The sequence below is a fragment of the Schistocerca gregaria genome, chromosome 1, assembly GCF_023897955.1.
Source record: "Schistocerca gregaria isolate iqSchGreg1 chromosome 1, iqSchGreg1.2, whole genome shotgun sequence".
Classification (NCBI taxonomy): Eukaryota; Metazoa; Arthropoda; class Insecta; order Orthoptera; family Acrididae; genus Schistocerca; species Schistocerca gregaria.
Window position 1 is genome coordinate 240,476,481 of NC_064920.1, and position 22,022 is coordinate 240,498,502.

The 22,022-nt window shown below is 40.9% G+C and overlaps 1 protein-coding gene across 3 annotated transcripts in view; it reads right to left on the reverse strand.

Moving 5' to 3' along the window:
- LOC126338717 (uncharacterized) overlaps positions 1–22,022 on the reverse strand; it is a 136,531-nt gene that overhangs the window by 29,370 nt on the left and 85,139 nt on the right. For all 3 annotated transcript variants that reach the window (XM_050001576.1, XM_050001577.1, XM_050001578.1), the window contains one exon: positions 994–1,239. In XM_050001576.1, coding sequence (XP_049857533.1) covers positions 994–1,239 — 246 coding nt within the window. The remainder of the gene's footprint in view (positions 1–993; positions 1,240–22,022) is intronic.

Here is a 22,022-nt window from a genome sequence, read left to right on the forward strand (position 1 = left end):
CAGACCGGCAAGGGAACTTACTGTTCCAACAGGACAATGCACGTCCGCATGTATCCCGTGCCACCCAACGTGCTCCAGAAGGTGTAAGTCACCTACCCTGGCCAGCAAGATCTCCGGATCTGTCCCCCATTGAGCATGTTTGGGACTGGATGAAGCGTCGTCTCACGCGGTCTGCACGTCTAGCACAAACGCTGGTCCAACTGAGGCGCCAGGTGGAAATGGCATGGCAAGCCGTTCCACAGGACTACATCCAGCATCTCTACGATCGTCTCCATGGGAGAATAGCAGCCTGCATTGCTGCGAAAGGTGGATACACATTGTACTAGTGCCGACATTGTGCATGCTCTGTTGCCTGTGTCTATGTGCCTGTGGTTCTGTCAGTGTGATCATGTGATGTATCTGAGCCCAGGAATGTGTCAATAAAGTTTCCCCTTCCTGGGACAATGAATTCACGGTGTTCTTATTTCAATTTCCAGGAGTGTACTGTATTATCCTCTCTGTGTTCTGCAGACAAGAAAGGCGAACTTCCAGCCACAAGGACGGAATTCAGATAACGTCTCTACGTGAGTATAAGTAGAAGTGCTCTCAATCACTGAACGCTGCGTACTCAACGACGACTCTCTACTCGGAGACAAAAGAAACTGGAGGTGGCGTAGACCACCGCACTGAATGGAGTTTACGTTGAAAAATAAGGGTTTTGTAGCCAAAAGAGTGGGGAATAGTATGTTTTATTGGAATCCTGAATAAAACCAATGTGAAGCGCATCCACCTACCGGAACTTCATGAAACTATAGGGGATGAAGTAGGAATATTCCACGCCGTCCCACAGCAAATTTTGCATATACTCAACCTAAATTGTCCGAGAAAAAAAAAGTGTTGCATTATTTGTTGAATGCCCCTCGTATTTGTGTGGAGCATAATCTTGTACGGCAGTGCAACGAGTGCGATAAGCAGTGCAGACTGATGGTTGTGAAACGTGTTGCATTTACTAACGCCACATCCGTAGGTGCAGACGCCGGTGTTCCAGAGCCAGCCGACGCGACCGGGCACGGTGCGTCGCCGCGGCCTGCACCCGTGGTGCCCCACGCGGATGCCGGGGTAGGCCTCGCCCCACGTGTACGCGTAGCGGCCGCTGCGCCGGAAGTTGAACTTGGCCGGCGGTTTGCGCATCGCCGCCTGTGTCACGGCCTCCAGCTGCTTCAGCAGCGCTCGGATGCGCTTCCCGTAGTCGGCGCCAGCCTGCAAGCACACACAATCCGCCAAATAATCACGGACATAATTTAAAACTTTCGAGTAGGCACGGTGTCTACGCAACGGGATGCAAACATTCGGGGACGATTCAGGACGGAAAATGTATAAATCTGGGACACGGAATCCCGATCCGGCAATTGAATCTCAAAGCAAAAATGAAAGCTTCTCAAATTGATCGTTGCCTTTTTGTGAAGCTTCATTTCATAGATATATGCGTTTCCGAAGAAGGGAAATTTGTTAACATCGAGTCTAGATTTAAGTGTCAGAAAATCTTTTCTGACAGTATTTTTATGGTGTGTAGCCATGTATGGGAGTGAAAATTGGGCGATAAATAGTTTGGAAAAGAAGAGAATATAAGATTTCGAAAAATGGTGCTACAGAAGAATGCTGAAGGTTAGATCGGTAGGTCACGTAACTAATGAGGATATACTGAGTGGAATTGGGGAGAAGGGAAATTTGTTGCACAACTTGAGTAGAAGAAAGGGTCGGTTGGTAGGACTCTGTTCTGAGGCATCAAGGGATCACCAGATTAGTACTGGAGGGAACCATGGAGGGTAAAAATGTAGAGGGTGAGCAAGAGATGAATACACTAAGAAGAGTTAGAAGGATGTAGGCTGCAGTTGTTACTCGGAGATGAAGAGAGAGCTGTATGAAACCAGTCTTTGGACTGGAAACAACAACAATAACAACAATATATAGAACATCGTGTATGGATGGTAAACAGCGGTTGAAAGGAGAGATTGAGGAATGATGTGGAACAGGTCACCCATTTTAAGACCTTCAGTATTTATAAATTGATAAACTACACTGCCTCGCAAAAAAGAAGCACTCTGAAGATATGGTTGGGTGTCAATTTAACATCATACACGTACACAGCATCAATGCATATGTAAATTATAAGAGTTGCAATTCTGTGTGACACGTAGAACGGCCACCAGAGTGTACTAGTGTTATTTGTGTTCAGTGATGTTACCAGGCCTGGTAGAGCATGTAAGGAGTGTGGAGTGATCACTCATGCTACCGGGATTAGCCGAGCTATCTGAGGCGTTGCAGTCATGGAGTATGCGGCTGATCTCGGTGGAGTTTTGAGTCCTACCTCGGGCATTGTTGTGTGTGTTTGTCCTTAGGATAATTTAGGTTAAGCAGTGTGTAAGCGTAGGGACTGATGACCTTAACAGTTAAGTCCCATAAGATTTCACATACATTTGAACATTTTGATCACTCATGTCAGACAGTCTTTTCATCACCTAACAGAGAACGAAACGGGCCTAATTGTGACCCTGGTCTAATCGAGCAATATCCAGATTTTTAGAGCATTCAGGCATGACAGCAGCCTGATACTGACTGGACTGGATGGGAATGTGGAGTCAGTCAAACTTGTTGACAAGGTTCCAGTTGACCATATCAAACCATTACAAGGGAGGATCACCATATTGTACTCTGAGCACATTGTAACCTCCCACATCTGCCCCTGCCATCCAAGAACAAGTAGCAGACTATGTGCAGCTTTCCTTTCCATCCCATAACATTGGTTAGAGACTAGCAGCAGTAAGACCAGGGAATTACTGTCCCTTGTGTAGGCTGCACAAAAAGCCGCTTTTGGAGTGGTGCCCTAGCTCAGAAGCATGAACTGCTGATGACTGGCGGAGCACTGTGTTCAGCGGTAAATGATGGTTCCGCACAACCCAGATTACCCCAAATTTCCGTTTTCGGTGACTATGGGGGGACCTGGAGAGAGGTCCCATTTTTCCAGTATTTTGGATGGCGCAGCTGTGTTACCCTTGGGGTTATGGTGTGAGGAGCAATTGAATACGACTTCAGTCATGGCTGATATTGAGGACACAACAGTGTTCTACAGACATCTTGCATATTGATGTTTTGCCTCTTGTCACAGTGTGGTACTGCTGTGTTTCTACAGGAGAATGCTCCGCCACGTACGGCGTTACGTTGGGATTACTCCCATGGCCATCATCAGCCCCAGATCTGTACGCATTAGACTGTGTCGCACCAGCTCGGTTCTCAACTCTGTTGCAGCGCCAGTACGCAGCATAACGAGGACAACTTACAACAGTTGTGCGCCGACATGCCTCAGGAGAGGATACAACAGCTTTATGAATACTTTAGAAACCGACCGACTGCCTTCTTCCACGCCAGAGGGGATGCAATATCTTACTGATAAGAGGGCTCATACTACCTACCTAGTACTTTGTAAATTTGATTCCAGTTTGTAATGACAGAAACAACATAACAAAACCTTTCAGCCCGTGAAGTTTCATTCCTATTCCTCCTCCCCTTGTGAGTGCTTCAATTTCTTTTCAGGTAGTGTAATTTCCCTGTCAATTGAAAGAATTATGAGCCAATTAACTATATCATTGTGATCCTGAAGAACTGGAAAACTATCTTCTCGGTTTCTGGACAGTTTTTATTCCACATTCAGTTATTTAAGAAGTCACCTAAATAATAAAATAATTTATTACATCGTGCAAACATCGATTCATAGGGTCACATACCTCACAGCACACTTAAGTTGGTAATTTTTTCACTCTGTCGTTTCTACATCAGTGATACATTTTCCCAACTCATTGAACTCTAAAAGTTATGTTCACCATCAAGGGAGCACCCTTCACAGAAATATCCATTTGCAGTGGCTGAGTATGAAACGTTCACAGAACCCTATTAACATGGCAGATTACAGATTGAGATTTATCGAATGCGCACTCACAAAACTCTTGGTTCGATTCATGTATAGGACACCTGTCCAACTGGATTCAAAAAAGAAATGTGCGATTTCTCACTCCTATGTTAGGCTGTCACCAGGAATTATCAGCAATCTCCAGCAGCAGAAACTACAAGGAAAATACTATCACAGAAACGTTTACTCTAAAATTTTGGGAACGCATATTGGAAGACGAGGGAACATGATAATACCTGTAAAAAGAGATAAATCAAAATCTATACTTAGATCTATCAGATGTAATTAGTAGCTGTGCTGTAACAGTATGAATCCAGCCTGTGTGGTTTTCAGATTTCCAACGATATCAACGACGACGTCGCCATGCAACATTGTCAGATTTCTCCTCCTATTCCTACTCCCAGGCGTCTGAAATCACACGCCAATTGCCCTGTGTACAAAATGGCGAGAAATTCAAAATATTTGGGTTGTGCTAAATGTAAAACAGCTGCAAACTCAAAAATTTTCGCTTTCCCCATCCTTCTGATATTACAGACCACATGTACTAAGTATAGAATCCAAGATGTCAGACATAGTCCAATTGTTCATGATGGGCAAGAGAAGATGGCTGGCAAGGGATCCAATATGACTGATCTAGGCACGGGTTGCATGACTGCCAGATCACTTATTATACTAAGTTTTTCCCAGATCTATGATGTCAGAGTTCAAGATGGTGGAGCTGGGGTTACGTGCCTACGCTGTATGGTTGCCAGGTTATTTGTGTTATGCATAGAATCCAGGGTGACAGACCTTGGGCTATGAGCCCAGGCTGCATTGTTGTCAGGTCTCCTAAGTCTCAGATGGCGAACCAAATTGTTGTACACGAGGATACTGAAGTAGCCTGCATGGTTCTAAGTTTGGAAACCAATATAGCGATCCAAGATGGTGGATCTGGGAATATTGGTGCATCCAGCACGGTTATCAGGTATACCAGCTCACTGGTACAGCCTGCGTGTTTGCCAGGTCACTTGCACTAAGTTTCTAATTCTGTCCTAATTTTAAAATGGTGGGAAATTCAGGACCTCACTGGATTTCCCAAAGCCACACTGTCCTAAATTTAAAAATATGTTGCTCACTTACACTGGGTGTGTGCTGTTGGATAAGATGGGAACAACTGCATGTGTATTTATACAAATGTCGTACCAGGGAGTGCCTCCAAGCTACCTCAGCTACCTACATACTGTTGTACGTAAATCAGTTGCCCCTGTAGCTGCAGACCATAGGCACTGAATCCAAGTTTAGGATAAAAAACCCACATGACCTATGTTTAAAATGGCGGAAAATTAAAAAAAAACTCAGACTTCAGTTGTGTACAATGACCCACACATACGTTTTGCAGAACAGCATTATTTCAGCTGTCCAAGTTGGTAATTTAAAAATCACAGATGCATGCTCAGTGTCTGTTGAAAACTTTCGCTGACTCAGGAGAAGAAAATTATATGTGGGATGAGTGACAGCTATTAAAGATCCACTTGTTGAACTTGTCAGAAACCAGACCTTCACAAATCCGTCAAAACATGCAATCTTACATGCATCTGGCATGTCCCCTCTATAGCTGAAACCGAAACATGTTTACAGTAATGTACAAGCTGAACCATGATCATCAAAGTTGCTGAAACGGTGAGCAAAGGAACACAATGTTATGATGGTCGTGGATGGCAGCCTACTTGTGAAATTCATTTTGAGAAGAAAAATCTGTCAATAGTGACGAATGGCGGGTCACAATGCCACCTAGTGGCCAGGTCCCAGAGGTTACTGCCTGGAGACTCATTGCTGGGATAACAGTAACTGATGCAGCCCGATACAACAAGTCTCCACGACCTGCACCAGCGATGCTACCCAGACCCTTCCATTCGTGGCATGAGAGGACATGCTCAGGGACATTGGGACTAGCTAGCTGGTAATCTCTCAGCACATGCTTGCACATTAAGATGCCGAAACACACTATGTATTTGAAAGTTTACCAAGAGTGTAAAATACCTATGATCCCATTAAAACTTGCAAATGGTGCATTAATATAACAGCTTGTTAATATCTTAAAAACGAAAGCCCTAAAAAAAAAGATAGACGAATGGCAAAATGTAATGATCCGTACAACAGTTTTTACATCTACTGCCACATAACTATAACGTGACAGATGCCATACATGCTAAGAGACTGTCTGATAGCAGCACTCAACACATCAAATCTCACAGTATGAACGAGTGGACTGTTCCAGGTTTCCAGAGATATATGGCATCACATGTTTAAACAATTCACATAAATTTTAGGCTTTTCACAGAGCTGAAGTGTAACACATAATAGATGTTTTCATATCAGACAAATTTGATGTGTATGTCGATGTGGTTCCTTCCACAAGGTCACTACCGATAAATACACTTGTCAGTGTGATGCACTCTAATGATGCCAGTGTACACAAGCAGAAGGACGCAGAGCCTTGACATCTGGCACTCACCCATTATTTGGCCTTTTGACAGCACTGTCTTGCTTGAAGTCCAGAAAAAGTTTTTAATGGGTCTATGTAAACAAAACAAACCAAAGGCTAGACATGTGGAGAAAGAGAGTAGAGACTGCTCATAACATAAAGAAGTACCTCCCGGTGATAATGAGAGCTGGTGTACCTGGAAGTCTGTCAACAGATTACGAACTTGTGGTGGGCGGTGTAAAGAAACTCTTGAAAAATGGGAATACCCTAGAAGACCCTCAACTTGTGAGTGTGGAGAGGAGCAGACGATGTCTCACCTCCGCAACTGCCGTCTGTTCAAAAAATGGTTCAAATGGCTCTGAGCACTATGGGACTTAACATCTATGGTCATCAGTCCCCTAGAACTTAGAACTACTTAAACCTGAGTAACCTAAGGACATACCACAACACCCAGTCATCACGTGGCAGAGAAAATCCCTGACCCCGCCGGGAATCGAACCCGGGAACCCGGGCGCGGGAAGCGAGAACGCTACCGCACGACCACGAGCTGCGGACTGCCGTCTGTGCCCGTCATCATGCGCAAAAGAAGAGTTGATGCTGGCCAGTTCTAACGTCTTGCTTGTTGCCTATTTCTGGGTGACGAAAATTTAATTCGATGTCTGTTAGTCTATACTTAAGCGTATTTATCAATGCTCATTTATGTACAATTACTTCTAACTGTATGCTAACTGTAACGGTTTGAACATAGCTCTCTTTTGGGCAAAAGCAAGTTAATTATAGATTTCTTTGTCCTCTTTCATGTTTACATGTTAATGTACATTGTCTACTTACATGTTTTATAATTGTCAATTTCTGTTAATTCCCTTATAATTGATACTTTTGACACGGATAAAAAAGTGTACACAACACATTAAAATACAATTTTCCTTCTTATAAGCAGAAAGTAATCTAGTGTTCAGGATAGCACTAAGTTTTTACGTGATCTTAAATCAATAGTGGATGTTTTATGTTGGACATAGCATATTTCCACATGATTTGTAATTAGAGACAGCTGAAGAATCTAAAGGTATGGCTGATTTGTGAAAGGTTTTCATGATTGTAATAGATCAGTTGGGAGTGGGGCTTACATTTGTTACCAAGATGCGGTTTTGGGAAGCTTACATATTTCCATATGATTTTTAAATCAGTTCTGATGAACGGCAGTGTGAAATGGAAAGACAGGACTATTGGCTAGGAACCCTCATTGTCACTCCTCCACATAACACCATACTTACCTTGTCACCTCATTATTTCATTACGTATCATCCACTCATCTCTACCTCAGTTTTATTACTTCCTATTGTTGCATCATTATTACAGCATACCATAGTCACTAACTATGAAAACTCTTCCTTTGTCCTCGTTATAAGAATGATTTTACAGAAATACACTCCCTAGCCACATGACAACAGCATCACTAACTAAACTTTTCTTATCATTAAAACATACAAAATCTTCTTTACTGCAAACAATAGTTCAATTAAAATCGCAAATTTTTCTTCACTTCAACCTGAAGGGACACACCATGACAAATGACCTGAGGGCTTTGATTTTCAGGCTAGTCTTCAGGCTGAAGATTTGCTCTGCACAGGAGCGACCAGGGCGGAAGCCCATCCTGGTTCTCGCCGATCTCATGCTCCATTTGGTTCCATGACCTTTGGAGTAGGCATACTGAAAATACCTTGTATGTGACTTGTATTAGTGAGATGCCCCTGTAATTGTTCACATCTGTCAGGTCACCGTTTTTGTGCAGTGTGTGGATCAGTGCACATTTCCAGTCGTCTGGCAACTTTTCTGACGTCCATAAGTCTGTGATGATCTGTGTCAGCTCTCTGAGTGAGTTTGGTTCGAGGTTGTTCAGTAGTTCGGCCACTATGCCGTCTTCAAAAGGCAGCCTGTCGTTTTTGAGGCTGAGGATGTGCCTGTGGACTTCCTTCTTGTGTCAGGGGTAGTGAGCCTGTGTGACTGCCTGTAGGTTATCCGTTAGGGAATCTCTCTGTGGGTTCTGGGCATTTGAGAAGTTCTGAGAGGTACTGTGCCAGCACCTTGCAGTTCTCTTTATCTGTCAGTGCCAATTTTAATTACTATTAATATCGTTATTATTATGTAAATTAAAGTGGAGGGGGGAGAAAGGAGCTGGTGACATCAGTGGAGTTTATGTGGAGTCAGTAGGAATGGTTTTGATGATGGGAGGTAGTACCATGCAGGATAAAATGAAGTATTAATGTATATGCACAATTTCCATAAGAAACAATACTGCCTGTCTTTAAATCGTAGATAACAGGTTACAATGGAATGGAATAAATAAATAAATAATAAATAAAGTTTAGTTTTCAGTGTAAATTTGTTGAAGGTAGCTTTGAGTGTGAATAAAGTGTTCAATGGGATTTTAGTTGCAATAAATGAAATGTCTAAAAATTTTGTTGGTTATAATCCCGCATTTGCAATTAAACTGAATGGTAAAAGTAGAAATTCCTGCAGTGCTATAAAACTAGATGGAAGTGCAGGGTCAGTGTAATTGTGAAAAGGTACAGTATAACTGAACTTTAGTGAATATATTACTAGGTTAATAGACCCTTCTCAGGAGGGTGATTCCATTCTTCTTTTCTTGGGTCATTCCCATCTTCAACTAAACTATCCACAGGTTGTGTGGAACTATTTTCAGTTCTCATGTATGTGGAAAGGTGTTATTCCAGTTATTAAAATTTTGTGTGTTAATGTATAATAATAGCATATGAGATAATGGAAGTAAATATTATGTCAGCTAAATACTATGAAAAAGCTTTAAATATCTATCTGTTTATGTTTAGTAACGATGAAATTAGTGTAAATAATTAAAAATTTTCATCTCAGTGATTTGTAAAATTGAGGATGCAATGAGTAATTAACATAACCGCAGTGGAGGAATGGTATTGAGAAACAGGGTACCTAATATCATATGTGTAAATGTTAGAAGATAAATTTAAAGTTACTTGCTTCAACAAAAGTCATATGCACCTTCGTTGACTTCAAGAAGGCATATGACTCCATCGACCGCCAGTCATTGTCCAACATTCTACATGAAAAAGGTTTGGACGGCAAGACACTGGAACAGATCAAACAGACACTGAGAGACACGACATCTAAGGTGAAGTTCAAGGGGGAAGTCTCCAAACCCTTTGAGACCAAGACAGGCGTTCACAAAGGTGACACGCTCTCACCGCTCCTCTTGAACCTAGTGCTGGATAAGGTCATCAGGAAATGGGAGAAAGAGCGGCAAATACAAGGCCACTGGAAGCCAGTGCCACTTGGACGAAAGGACAATCTGGAGGTCGGTTGTCTAGCCTTCGCAGACGATCTGGCACTACTCACAGATGACGAAACCACAGCAATCAGGCAAATAGAAGCACTTAAAGAGTGCACAGAAAAAGTAGAGCTACAGATCTCCTTTCAGAAAACTGAGTTCATCTGCACGAAATTAAACATACCAAATCTGAACACAGAGTATGGCAAGATCAACAGTGTCGCACACTTTAAGCACTTAGGTGAAGTACTCGAACCGTCAGGAAAGGAGAAAGTTGCCCAGAACACTAGGTTATTGAAAATGAAGAGAGCCCTATACAAAACACAGGGTATTTAGAAATAGGAATGTCTGTCCACTTGCACCAAAATTTGTCACTACAACGCTGTAATCAAACCTAAGGTGCTATACGCCAGTGAGACACTGATGTTACACACAAAGGTCGACCTTGAGAGCACTGTCACACAGGAAAGTAAAATCATTAGGAAAATTATTTGACCAAAACTCGGAGGATATAGGATTCACTCCAGGGACATCACAGAGAAGTTCTGCGACGTCGCAGCGGACATTAAAAAGAGGCGACTAAAAATTTATGGACACATCCGCAGACTCCCGCACACCAGACTCACCAATAGAATCCTCAGGTACCTCCAGGGACTTAAGACCACTACACTCTGGATCACACGAGTCAAAACTGATCTGGCAAGAACTCAGATAGATTCAGCAGACGTCATGGACAAAGGCGTCTATAGACACAAAGTGTACAAGTGGGAAGGGATGTCAGAGAAAATATCACCTAAAGCCCAAAGGCCAAAGTGGACTGAAGAAAGGAAGTGAGGCTTTAGTGAACGAATGAAGCAGTACTGGAAGAACAGAAAGAACAAGTAGTCATGAATGTTTCGTGTAGTCTGATACAAGGCCTGTAAAGTGTGTATTAATAATAATAATAATAATAATAATAATAATAATACTGAAAACTACTTCTACTATGTAAAAAAACTACATCTACTACCAAAGCTATGTCTACTACTGTAATGATAACTTTCGTTTTTGTCCGTCACATTTCACAATTCACTATATAATTTCCCAGTTCACAGGGATACCCTGCCAGTTCCCTGAGCTCTTGGAGATTTGTGTTGCATCTGCCTCTTCCATTATACGCTAGCTGCCTGCATTGCTTCTCAATGTTCTGTTGCAAACTCTCTTAATACAGTAGATGGGTGTTGGTTGATAAGTTAACCTGCTGCCCAAGGCGTTCTTGAAATAGAGTCAGCGATGTTATCCAGGATCTGCTATTCTCTTTTGCACTTTAGTATCTGCTTGACACCAAGTCTTCTGTTCCAATTTAGTTGCTGTTTATCAGTGTCAGCTACATTCGAATCCAGAGTTAGTATGTTCTGGCATACCTTGTTCACCACAGGCGTACTCAGAGGTCTGTCGGATACCAGTTCGATACCAGTAGGTGGCATATGGCCCATGACCAGTCAAGAAGTGTGTCAGGAATCTTGAAGAATTTAAGTGCTTTATTCCCAGTCTCTCATTCATACACACATCAAAAAAAGTTTTGCACCACCTTCGGTTCCGAGAGCTCCGGATCCTGTACATAAAATTGGAATGGAGACCAACATAAATATCATTTCCGCAATTTTTATTACTCGTGAAAACCACACATTGCATGTTGTACCGCCACACAGCGAGACCTCCAGAGGTGGTGGTCCAGATTGCTGTACACACCGGTATTTCTAATACCCAGTAGCACCTCCTCTTGCTTTATGCATGCCTGTATTCGTCGTGGAAGACTATCCACAAGTTCATCAAGGCACTGTTGGTCCAGATTGTCCCACTCCTTGACGGCAATCCGGCGTGGATCTCTCAGAGTGGTTGGTGGGTCACGTCGTCCATAAACAGTTCTTTCCAATCTATCCCTGGCATGTTCGATAGGGTTCATGTCTGGAGAACATGCTGACCACTATAGTCGAGCGATGTCGTTATCCTGAAGGACGTCATTCACAAGATGTGAACGAAGGGGGTGCAAATTGTCGTCCATGAAGACGAATGCCTCGCCGATATGGTTGCACTATCGACCGGAGGATGGCATTCACGTATCGTACAGTCGTTACGGCGCCTTCCATGACCACCAGTGGCTTACGTTGGCCCCACATAATACCACCCCAAAACAGCAGGGACCTCCACCTTGCTGTACTCGCTGGACAGTGTGTCTAAGGCGTTCAGCCTAACCAGGTTGTCTTCAAACACGTCTCTGACGATTTTCTGGTTGAAGGCATATGCGACACTCATCGGTGAAGAGAATGTGATGCCAACCCTGAGCGGCCCATTGGGCATGTTGTTGGGTCATCTTTAACGCGCTGCATGTAGTCGTGGTTAAAAGGATGGACCTCGCCATGGACGTCGGGAGTGAAGTTGCGCATCACGCACACTACTGCGCACAGTTTGAGTCGTAACACAATGTCCTGTGGCTGCATGAAAGGCATTACTCAACATGGTGGTGTTGCTGTCAGGGTTCCTCCAAGCCATAATCCATAGGTAGCGGTCCTCCACTGCAGCAGTAGCCCTTTGGCGGCTTGAGCGAGACATGACATCGACTGCTCCAGTCTCTCTGTGCCTTCATTCCGAGACAGCTGGACACCTCGCTTGCTGAGAGCTCTTCCTGGCACAAAGTAACAAAGTGGACGCGATCGAACCGCAGTATTGACCGTCTAGGCATGGTTGAACTACAGACAACACGAGCCGTGTACCTCCTTCCTGGTGGAATGAATGGAACTGGTCGGCTGTTGGATCCCCTCCGTCTAACATGCGCTGCTCATGCGACACAGTGCTAAAGCTCCCTCGACTGAACAAGAATTCCACATTGCATACTGTTAAGTATCCGTTCTGGCATTAAGAGTGAAAGTCCGTGGGCCCAAGCACTTGTATTGTATCCCATGATTGCAGTCAAGATAGCATTACGATAAATTTTTATTTTTTGCATTGGCAATTATAATCGTAACTGGCGGGACTAATAATTTTGTTCATTATGTATAGCAACTCGATTCTGAATACTGGTCAGTTTGCTGTCAACTTCCAATATTTTGAACAGAGCTACTACTAGCAATTTGACAACAGGTTTGTTGAGTTTAGCAAGTTCACTTTTCCAACAGTGAGACACTACCTCATATTACTTACATTAACGTTAAGTAACTGCATTTCATTAAAATTTATGTTAATAAATTATTTAACATTCTCGACATCGACAACATTTTCTTTACCTCATATACACACTTTGTCTCGCCTTTATAAAAATGACAAGCACCTATGGTACATTAATACTTTTTAGACAGCCTGTCACAATACATCCACTTTGACTTCAATTTCGTTTAATATTTTCACATACTCTGTTCCCTATTTCAGAGTTATCACGATTTATATTAACACTTTCCTGAACCACTCCTAGATTCTTAACATTACAGCATCTTTTCCTTTCTATCAGAAATCAGTTCATTATTATTACCAGAAGAACAGGTTTGACCTACTGCTGTTAATTGAGACTGATAAAAATCAACAACAGCAAGTTGCCTCTCCTTTTGCAACTCCTTACCAAAGTCACCTTGAATTTCATTTCTTTTGTTCATCATACCACTATCAAAACCATCTAATTATAAACACAAATTTTCTTTACAAATAAAGGTTTTCTCCTCTAAATCAATTTGCGCTGAATCTAGATTATTGCTTGCATCCTGCAAACCTGATCTTACATTACAAATCTTACTGTTAGTTTCTTCCAGTTTATTATCAAATTTGTCAAGACCACTTTCAATATCAAAGTGAAATCAATCCTTCATAAGTTTTTGTATCACTCTCAGACGACTTTCAAAAGTTTGTTCTTGCCTAAATAGACGCAATGGATACCATTTATGTATCTCATCACTCATCATATCACTTTGAACCTGTTTGTTCCCATTTTACCAATAGCTAATGAATTCTTGATTACATTACATAACTTTCTGCAATCTTAGTTACAGCTGCCATCAGTAACTATCATCTGTTTGTCAATCTTTCTGCATTCCCACATCAGTTAGCAATGTTCATATATAGACTCTGAATTGATTCCTCATTGGCTCTTCCCCTGCTCAAGATGGTGCAATCCTCCTTATCCTTCTATTGCCTGAAGTGTTTGCAGAAATGGCAGCTGCTTCCTATTTTACCATTTGATGATATTCAATTTGGCACTTTCTTGTGTCATCTGCACCACATCAAAATCCACAGTCTCTTCTATTAATATTTAGTCCACAGTTCCTTCTTATTTAAAGCAAATACTTTCTCACTCAGTCTTTTATATGAAATGTGACTATCTTCTCAAAGCACCATACACCAGTTAATGATAAACTGCTCTCTAACACTAATTTATAATTTTACCTATATTTTGACTCTTCATCAGCCTTAATGTCACTGTTGACAAATATTCTTTGTCATGTCACATTTTATCAAGTTGTTTAGTTCTTTCAGTGGTGAAAAAATAGGAAACATGGCATCACCATGATACTAACCTGGTTGTAGGCTCTTCTTCTAATTAGCACAACCAGTTTGTCACCTCAAAACTCAAAATCTTTTGGGTACCAAATGGGATTAAAGAATAGTAGGTGAATAGCACTTTTAATTTCACATGATCACATGTTTATTAAATTTATATTGACTTTATGACGAGCTAATTGACTCTTCTATTCATACCAGGCTAGCTCCTACAACCTATGACACTTAAGTGACAACGCATATTATCATGTATCTATTCCTTCCACTTACATTTCATAAAAGCATGGTCAGATAAGCACAGTTCTGTACTAAAATCATTACAAACATTTAGTAAGGCACATGTCAATAACATATCTATAATGAGCAAACTAATGAACACAGTTCCCGTTCATGTCAATGAAAGTAGTTCTCAAGGATATTGAATGACACTTAGATGTTAATTGAAACAGTTCTGAAATCAGACTGATTTTCATACATTCCACCATGTAAGAGATCTGACTGGCCTTATGAAGAAATTAACTTGATAATTGTTAACCTTGAACTTTGTTGCAGTTTTCATTATATGAACTCTGAATTTCCACCAAGATGTTATTAGGTGGCTGTCATCACAAACTCAAACAAAGACATTAAGAAATTGCAATGCAAAATACTACACAATCTTACCATTAAGACTTCTAGGCCTGGATTGACTTTCACCAAAGAAGTTCATAAAGATAAATGTGTACACATTGTCCAGTAAACTAGTGTTGCGAAGATGTTAGTGCAAAAAATTCCAAGCACAGACTGAAGATTTTTGGGGAGGGGGGCTATTTATACAGAGATGATAGGATATTTCATGAAGTCAGTAAATGAGAGGGGAGTTCAAAAGAAAAGCTATGAAACAACATTCTAAGTAAAATCGGAATCTTCACTCACAACTAAATCACCAAAGACTTGAGCGCAACTGCTCTACTGGTTCATGGGTCAAAGGATTCCATATTTCCAGGATTCCTGTGGCTGTGACAGGAGCCAGGCCGTCACTGTGTCCTTCAGTTCATCATCAGAATTGAACTGATTCCCTTTAAAGTGTTATTTTAGTGGAGCAACATATGAAAATTCCTGGGTGATATGTCCAGGTGCTGTAGGGCAGATGCTCATCCTGTTCCCACTTGACTTGGCCAATGCACTTTGTGTAACCTTGGAGACTTGTGGATGCACGTTATTGGGGAGCAGTCTCACTCCCTCTGTGAGCAGCCCAGACCGTTTGCTCTTGATGGAGTTGTGAAGGCTACAGAGTGTCTCACAGTACACGTCATTGTTTAGTGGTTTTTTTCATGCTTGAAGAATTCAATGAGCATCAGACCTTGGATGTCAAAAAAGATAGTGAGCATCACCTTGCCTGCCCAGGGCGCTGCTTTGAACGTTTCACATATACATATATATATATATATATATATATATATATATATATATATATATATATATATATATATATATATAACTATTGTATTGTGAGGTAGGAATTTACTATTTCAGCTGATATGTATGTCCCAACAATTCATTGTTTTACATAATACTTGGTTGGTTAACAAATCAAGAAAATTATGGAATTTTTTAGTATGCCTCCATTGTAAATTACCTGCTTACAAGCACAGTTTCTAGGTTTGTAATTATGTTAATTTGCATATAACCTAAATTAATTAATGATGTAACTGAATACTGGGAGGTGCTGTTTGGTTCAGCAATATTAAGCCAACATAGTATAAAGTTTACTTTGAGAATTAAGCAATAAAATGGGTCATTGCAAAAGTAAGTTTGGATGTGACTGAACTTTAATTACAATTACCAGTTAAAATCATTCAGCTTTTGTAAATTGAAAAATATGTACTGGAAGGAATGGATTCAGAACTTTCTACTCAGTGATGCCAACACTAATGAATAGCTCATATGAAAATCTCTGGTTGCCACTGTTATAGTAATTTCAATTATGCATTACTCTGAATGAGAGCGGTTTTCAACAAAACTAACTATATCTTTATATGCAGATTCAGAATTACCTCTTGAATAGTAAATGCTGAGAAATATTTTATGTACAATATTGTGGCCATCATGAGTATATGTAATATATTCACAGCATGTTTAGCAAGATGTATTTGAAATTTCAAAGAACAAAAAATAGTAATTGTTAGGTATACAATCACATCAGATGCAGAGTTTCTAACTCGCCATGTTTCAGTAGGGATATTATTTCATTCATGGTTGTAGGAATCATTATTACATAAATATTCTGTGATGTGGTTGCTGTCATGTGTCGTTTGTAGAATATTAAACTTAGAGAGTAACTACACTTGGTTCTTCAATGTCAAGGTTCAAGAATAATGGAGCAAGTTTAATACAAAATTCACTGCTTAGTCATTGATTTTGCCACAATATTCACTGAATTTGGCACAAAATAAACTGATTTGGACATCAAATTGAGTGATTTTACTATAAAATTCACTGATTTCGAGTCAAGTTAAAAATCTCGAGCTGCACACACTCCTGTCTGTCAAAAGAAGAAGTGAATGGATTCTGTGAACTATACCATTTCACACTGACATTCATCAGGATTCAATTAGAAATCATATAGAAATGCGCAAGCTTGCCAAAAACACACCTTGGTAATAAGTATAAGTCCCACTCCTAACCAGTTGATTATGACCATGGAAACCTTTCACATATCAGACATATCTTTGGATTCCTCAGCCGTATTAAATTACAAATCCTATGGATATAAGCTGTGTACAATGGAAAACACACTATTGATGTGAGGAACCACTTCAAAATGCACTGCTAACATGAATATTATAGCGCCTTTTGCTTATAAGGAGGACGATTGTACTATAATGTACTGTCTGCATCGAGATCATTGGAGACAAAATGCTAGCTCACAGAACAAGTATAACTATCAGTAGTGACCTTGTTGAAGGAACCACATCGGCATAGCCACCCAGTTCGTCTAATATGAAAACATCTATGACGCTATTGGACTTCAGCTCTTTGCCTGAGATTTACAGGAATTGTGTAAACAAGCGATACCACTTGCCTCTGAGTTTTGACAAGCGTTCATTGTGGCTATAAGGCAGTTTCTTAAATTGAAAATTTGTGGTAAGTTCCTATGGGACCAAATTGGTGAGGTCATCGGCCCCTAGTTTTACACACTACAAAATCTAACTTAAAGTAACTTATGCTAAGGACAACACACACATCCGTGCCTGAGGGACGACACAAACCTCCGACGGGGGGGGGGGGGGGGGGGAGGGGGGCATGAACTGCGACAAGGCAGCACAGCTACCCCGCGTGGCGCAGTTTCTTAGCATGCATTGTGTATATCGCATTATATTTACAAGGCGGAAAAGCTGCTGTCTGGCTCATCACATTTTGTCATTTTCACTGCAAAAACATGAACAAGCCGTTATATCACAACACCACATCCAAATTATACTGCAGTTAAATTTAATATGCACTGTTAGGTAAACTTTAAAGATGTGTAATGTGTAAGGGCGTCTTAAGGAGTGTGCACTAGCTGGGAGATATCCAGTCAGTGAGTCCCAACGGCACCGATCATGCCGTATTGTGTCATAAATTGTAGGGGGTTGGTGCTCCTCGCTCGTGTTGGCAGCAATGACATACGCATCAGGCCATGTCACTTACAATTAACCTTTCAGTGGCTCTCCAGTCAGCGACCTTCAGGTCGCAGATGGTAGGTTGCATTATGGTCCATCATCTGTCAATAATGACAGTTGTTTCTTCTCTAAATGTATCACACAAGTCAGCAATCCCCCTACCCCCCTAACTATGTAACATGCTCCTTTCCTCATGTGTATTTGCAACATTTTTTATGGTCGTGTTTCACATGTAAATTAATGCAAACTTGTTTTGTTGCCAGCAGTGGAGGGAACATGCCCAGTGCATATACGTTTGCATCTTTCGACAGATCCAGACTGCAGCACATATGTGTGGCCCAAGTACATCTGATGTCATTTTAAACTTGGGGAAGTCTGGTTGGGTTTTTGAATTTACCATCTTAAACTCAGCACAAGTGGGCTCTTGGGTTCTTAACTTGGAAATATGTGCCCATGATCCGTATGGGTGGTGTAGCTGGTGATGAAGGTGGCACATATGAGGAGGACAACCGTGCTAGTTCCATTCTCTAAGATTTTGAATTTCCCACAATTTTTACTTAGGACATTTGGGCTCTTGGATTCTTAAACTTGGGCATAATTTCCTGTAGTATATTGCTACACAGGGGCAGCTAAAGCACCTGCAGCGGTGCAGTGGTAGCATTGGTGGTGTAGGGCCCTCCTTGGAGGGGCTCTTGTTTAAATAAAGACTCAATTGATCCCATCCTATCCTACTACATATCCACAGCACAAGTGAACTATATAGTTGTGAATTTAAGACAACCTCACTTGGGGAAATTCAACACTGTTTTTGAAATCCTCATCCTACACTTAGATCAAGATTCTGAAGTAATTGTAAGGACAAGTGACCTAGCTCATACACAGGCTGTGCCAGTGAGCTGGTAAAACAGGCAGCCATCCAAGCTGCACCAGTATCTGCAAACCACCCCCCCTCCCCATCTTGTTTCGCTGTCTTGGATTCTGAACTTAGAGCAACACAGACTGGACCATATGCTCATGTTTGCTATCTGAGATCACTGTTTTGGATCAGGGGAAAGTTATGCTAGTATCCTCAAGTAAGCCATCTTGAATCGCCATCTTGGACTTCGATGTCATAAGGCTTGGGAAAACCCAGGAAACCTGACAACCATGCAAGCTGTGCCACTATCTCCAGATCCACAAATATGAACAGCCACCTCCATTCTAAGCATAGAACCATGCAAGTTGTGCAAATATCCTCAGGTCTGACAGTTTGGATCACAATCTTGGAGTTAAGTGACCTGATAACCATGCAGCCTGGGCCCATAACCCAATCCACAGTGCTATACACAGCCTAAGTGGCCAGGTATCATGCAGCTTGGACTCAAATGTCTAGTACTGCCATCTTGGATTCTATTGTTGTAGGTTTGGGGAAAAGCCAGAAGGACAAGTGGCCATCTTAGATCACTATCTTGGATTGTGATATCATAGGCTGGAGAAAACTCAGTAGGACTAAGTGACCTGGCAGTGATCAAGCCTGGGTCCAGTTCAGCCATCTTATATTCTATACTCATCATTTTTGATTGCCCATCAAGTACAATATTGGGCTAGCCCTGCAATATTGGATTCTATTCTTGACACAAGTGGTCTGTGATGTCAGAAAAGTGGGTACATTTAAGATTTTTGTAAATTTCCAGCCATTTAACATTTAGGACAATTGGCTAGTGTATATTTCTGGCCCTTTTTGAAATTCCCGCCATTTTATACATAGGGCAATTGATCTGTGATTGCAACTGTTGGGAGGGGGGGGGGAGGTGTGATGGGAGCAATCTGCCAATGTTACATAGTGATGTATTCAGAAATCTGGCAACAGTGCAGCCTTTTCTAGTATTGACGGAGCCTCACTAGTGTCATTTTCCCATGTATCTTCTGTGATGAGCATATGAAGAGGGAAAATGGTTCTATTATATGCTATACACCTTCAACTGCAATACAGTTGCTGGTAGTATAGTTCGAGTGCTATACAGGGTATTCCAAGGATCTCCATCATGTTTTGTGCAGTGTTGACGTTTTATTTTGTCAGGAAAAGAGACCAAGCCCATGTCCAATCCTTTACTGATGATGAATAAAGACACCCCAACAAAACATCTTCTTCTAGATAAGCTCAAGTACTGTGGTAAGAATGGGACAGTGCTCAAATGGTTTAAATCATACCTAACTGGAAGAGTGCAGAAGTTGAAATAAGCAGTTCACATAATATGCAAAAAACTGGTGATTTCTCAAATTGGGGAATAATCAAGAATGGGGTGCCGCAAGGTTCGGTCTTGGGTCCTCTGTAAATGATGTTTTTCAGAAAATCATTAAGTGGTTCTCTGCAAATGGGCTCTCATTAAACTTTGACAAAACACAGTATATACAGTTCCACACAGTAAATGGAATGATACCATTAACAAATATAGACTTCGATCAGAAATCGGTAGCTAAGGTAGAATATTCAAAATTTCTAGGTGTATGTATAGATGAGGGGTTGAACTGGAAAAGAAACACTGAGGATCTGCTGAAACGGTTGAGTTCAGATACATATGCTATTAGAGTCATTGCAAATTTTGGCGATATACATCTGAGTAAATTAGCTTACTACGCCTATTTTCATTCTCTGCTTTCATATGGCATCATATTATGGGGTAACTCATCACTGAGTAAAAGAGTGTTCATTGCACAAAAGTGTGTAATCAGAAAAATTGCTGGAGCTCATCCAAGATCATCCTGCAGACACTTATTTAAAGAGCTAGAGATCTTCACTGTAGCTTCACACACACACACACACACACACACACACACACACACACACACACACACACACACACACACGCCACAAAAGTCTTTGGTCACTTACCTAATAGCATCAAAAGTCTGACAGATAACCATATAGCATTTAAAAGTAAATTAAAGAATTTCTTAATGGAAACTCCTTCTACTCATTAGATGAATTTTTGGATTTAGTAAGTGGGAAATTTACCCAACCCCTACAATAAAAGAATAAAAATATGAAGTGCCATGTAATATTTTGTGTAATGTAATATCTTCTATTTTATTAACCTGACATGTTCCACATCATTACGAAGTGTTGTATTCATGATCTATGGAACAAGTACTAATCTAATCTAATCTCCTCAGAGAATCTTTTCTGTCCATCCACAGAAGACAGCATTTGATGTCTGGTTACGTTCGCAATATTTATAGCCAAAATATATAATTTTAAGAGTTCTAGTTGGTCAACTTAGTACAAAATTTATTCAGTTCTATGAAATATAGCTGAATAAATATTGTGGAAACGTGTTGTTTTTCAGTGTCTTCTCACCAGTGCATTGCAGCCAGTTGACATCTGCAGTACATCAGGCATTTCTTCCTCTTATGATTATTCAAAACACATGAGTCATCCACTGGTATAATAGCATTAGAAGGACAGGCGAACTCAAGAGGAATTGCAGTTTTTGAGAGCTGGTTCTAGTGGGCATCATACTAGTGGGCAACTCGAGGGACAAAGGAGACTGAGATTATTGACGCACAAAGCGATGAGCCTGAGTGGACTGAATTACCGTGATGTGGAATGAATCTAGAAACCAAACTGATCAACTCATTAGTATAAAAAAGAGGGAATTTAGAAGTCTTGCCATCAGTTCATGGATAAATTTTTGCGGACGGCCATGATTTTGTCATCTATATGAAGTCACTTCATAGGTAAATAAGAAGGGTAATCATATATCATTAAGTGATTAATACTGAGCTTATTTCGAGATACATGTGTACAGCGCTGGTACCCATTGCAGCCCTCATATGACAGTATCTTAGTAGTCCGCTACACGAATCAAAACGTAATTGTGCAGGCCATTTATAAAGTGGATTTTGGTTCTGTAATTCGTTTTTTTTTTTAATCTGAAGGTGTACATCGCTCTAACAATACGAGGGGGACCCAAAAGAAACAAGATTGTTGTTATAAAAATTTATTGATGAACCTTTTTACAAAATTACTTCAGTCACCTTCAAAATACTCTGCATTAGATGCGATGCACTTGTCAAGTCTCTTTTCTCACTGTTGGAAGCATGTTTGGATCTCTTCAAGTTTCAAATTGTCCAGTGCCCTTTGCG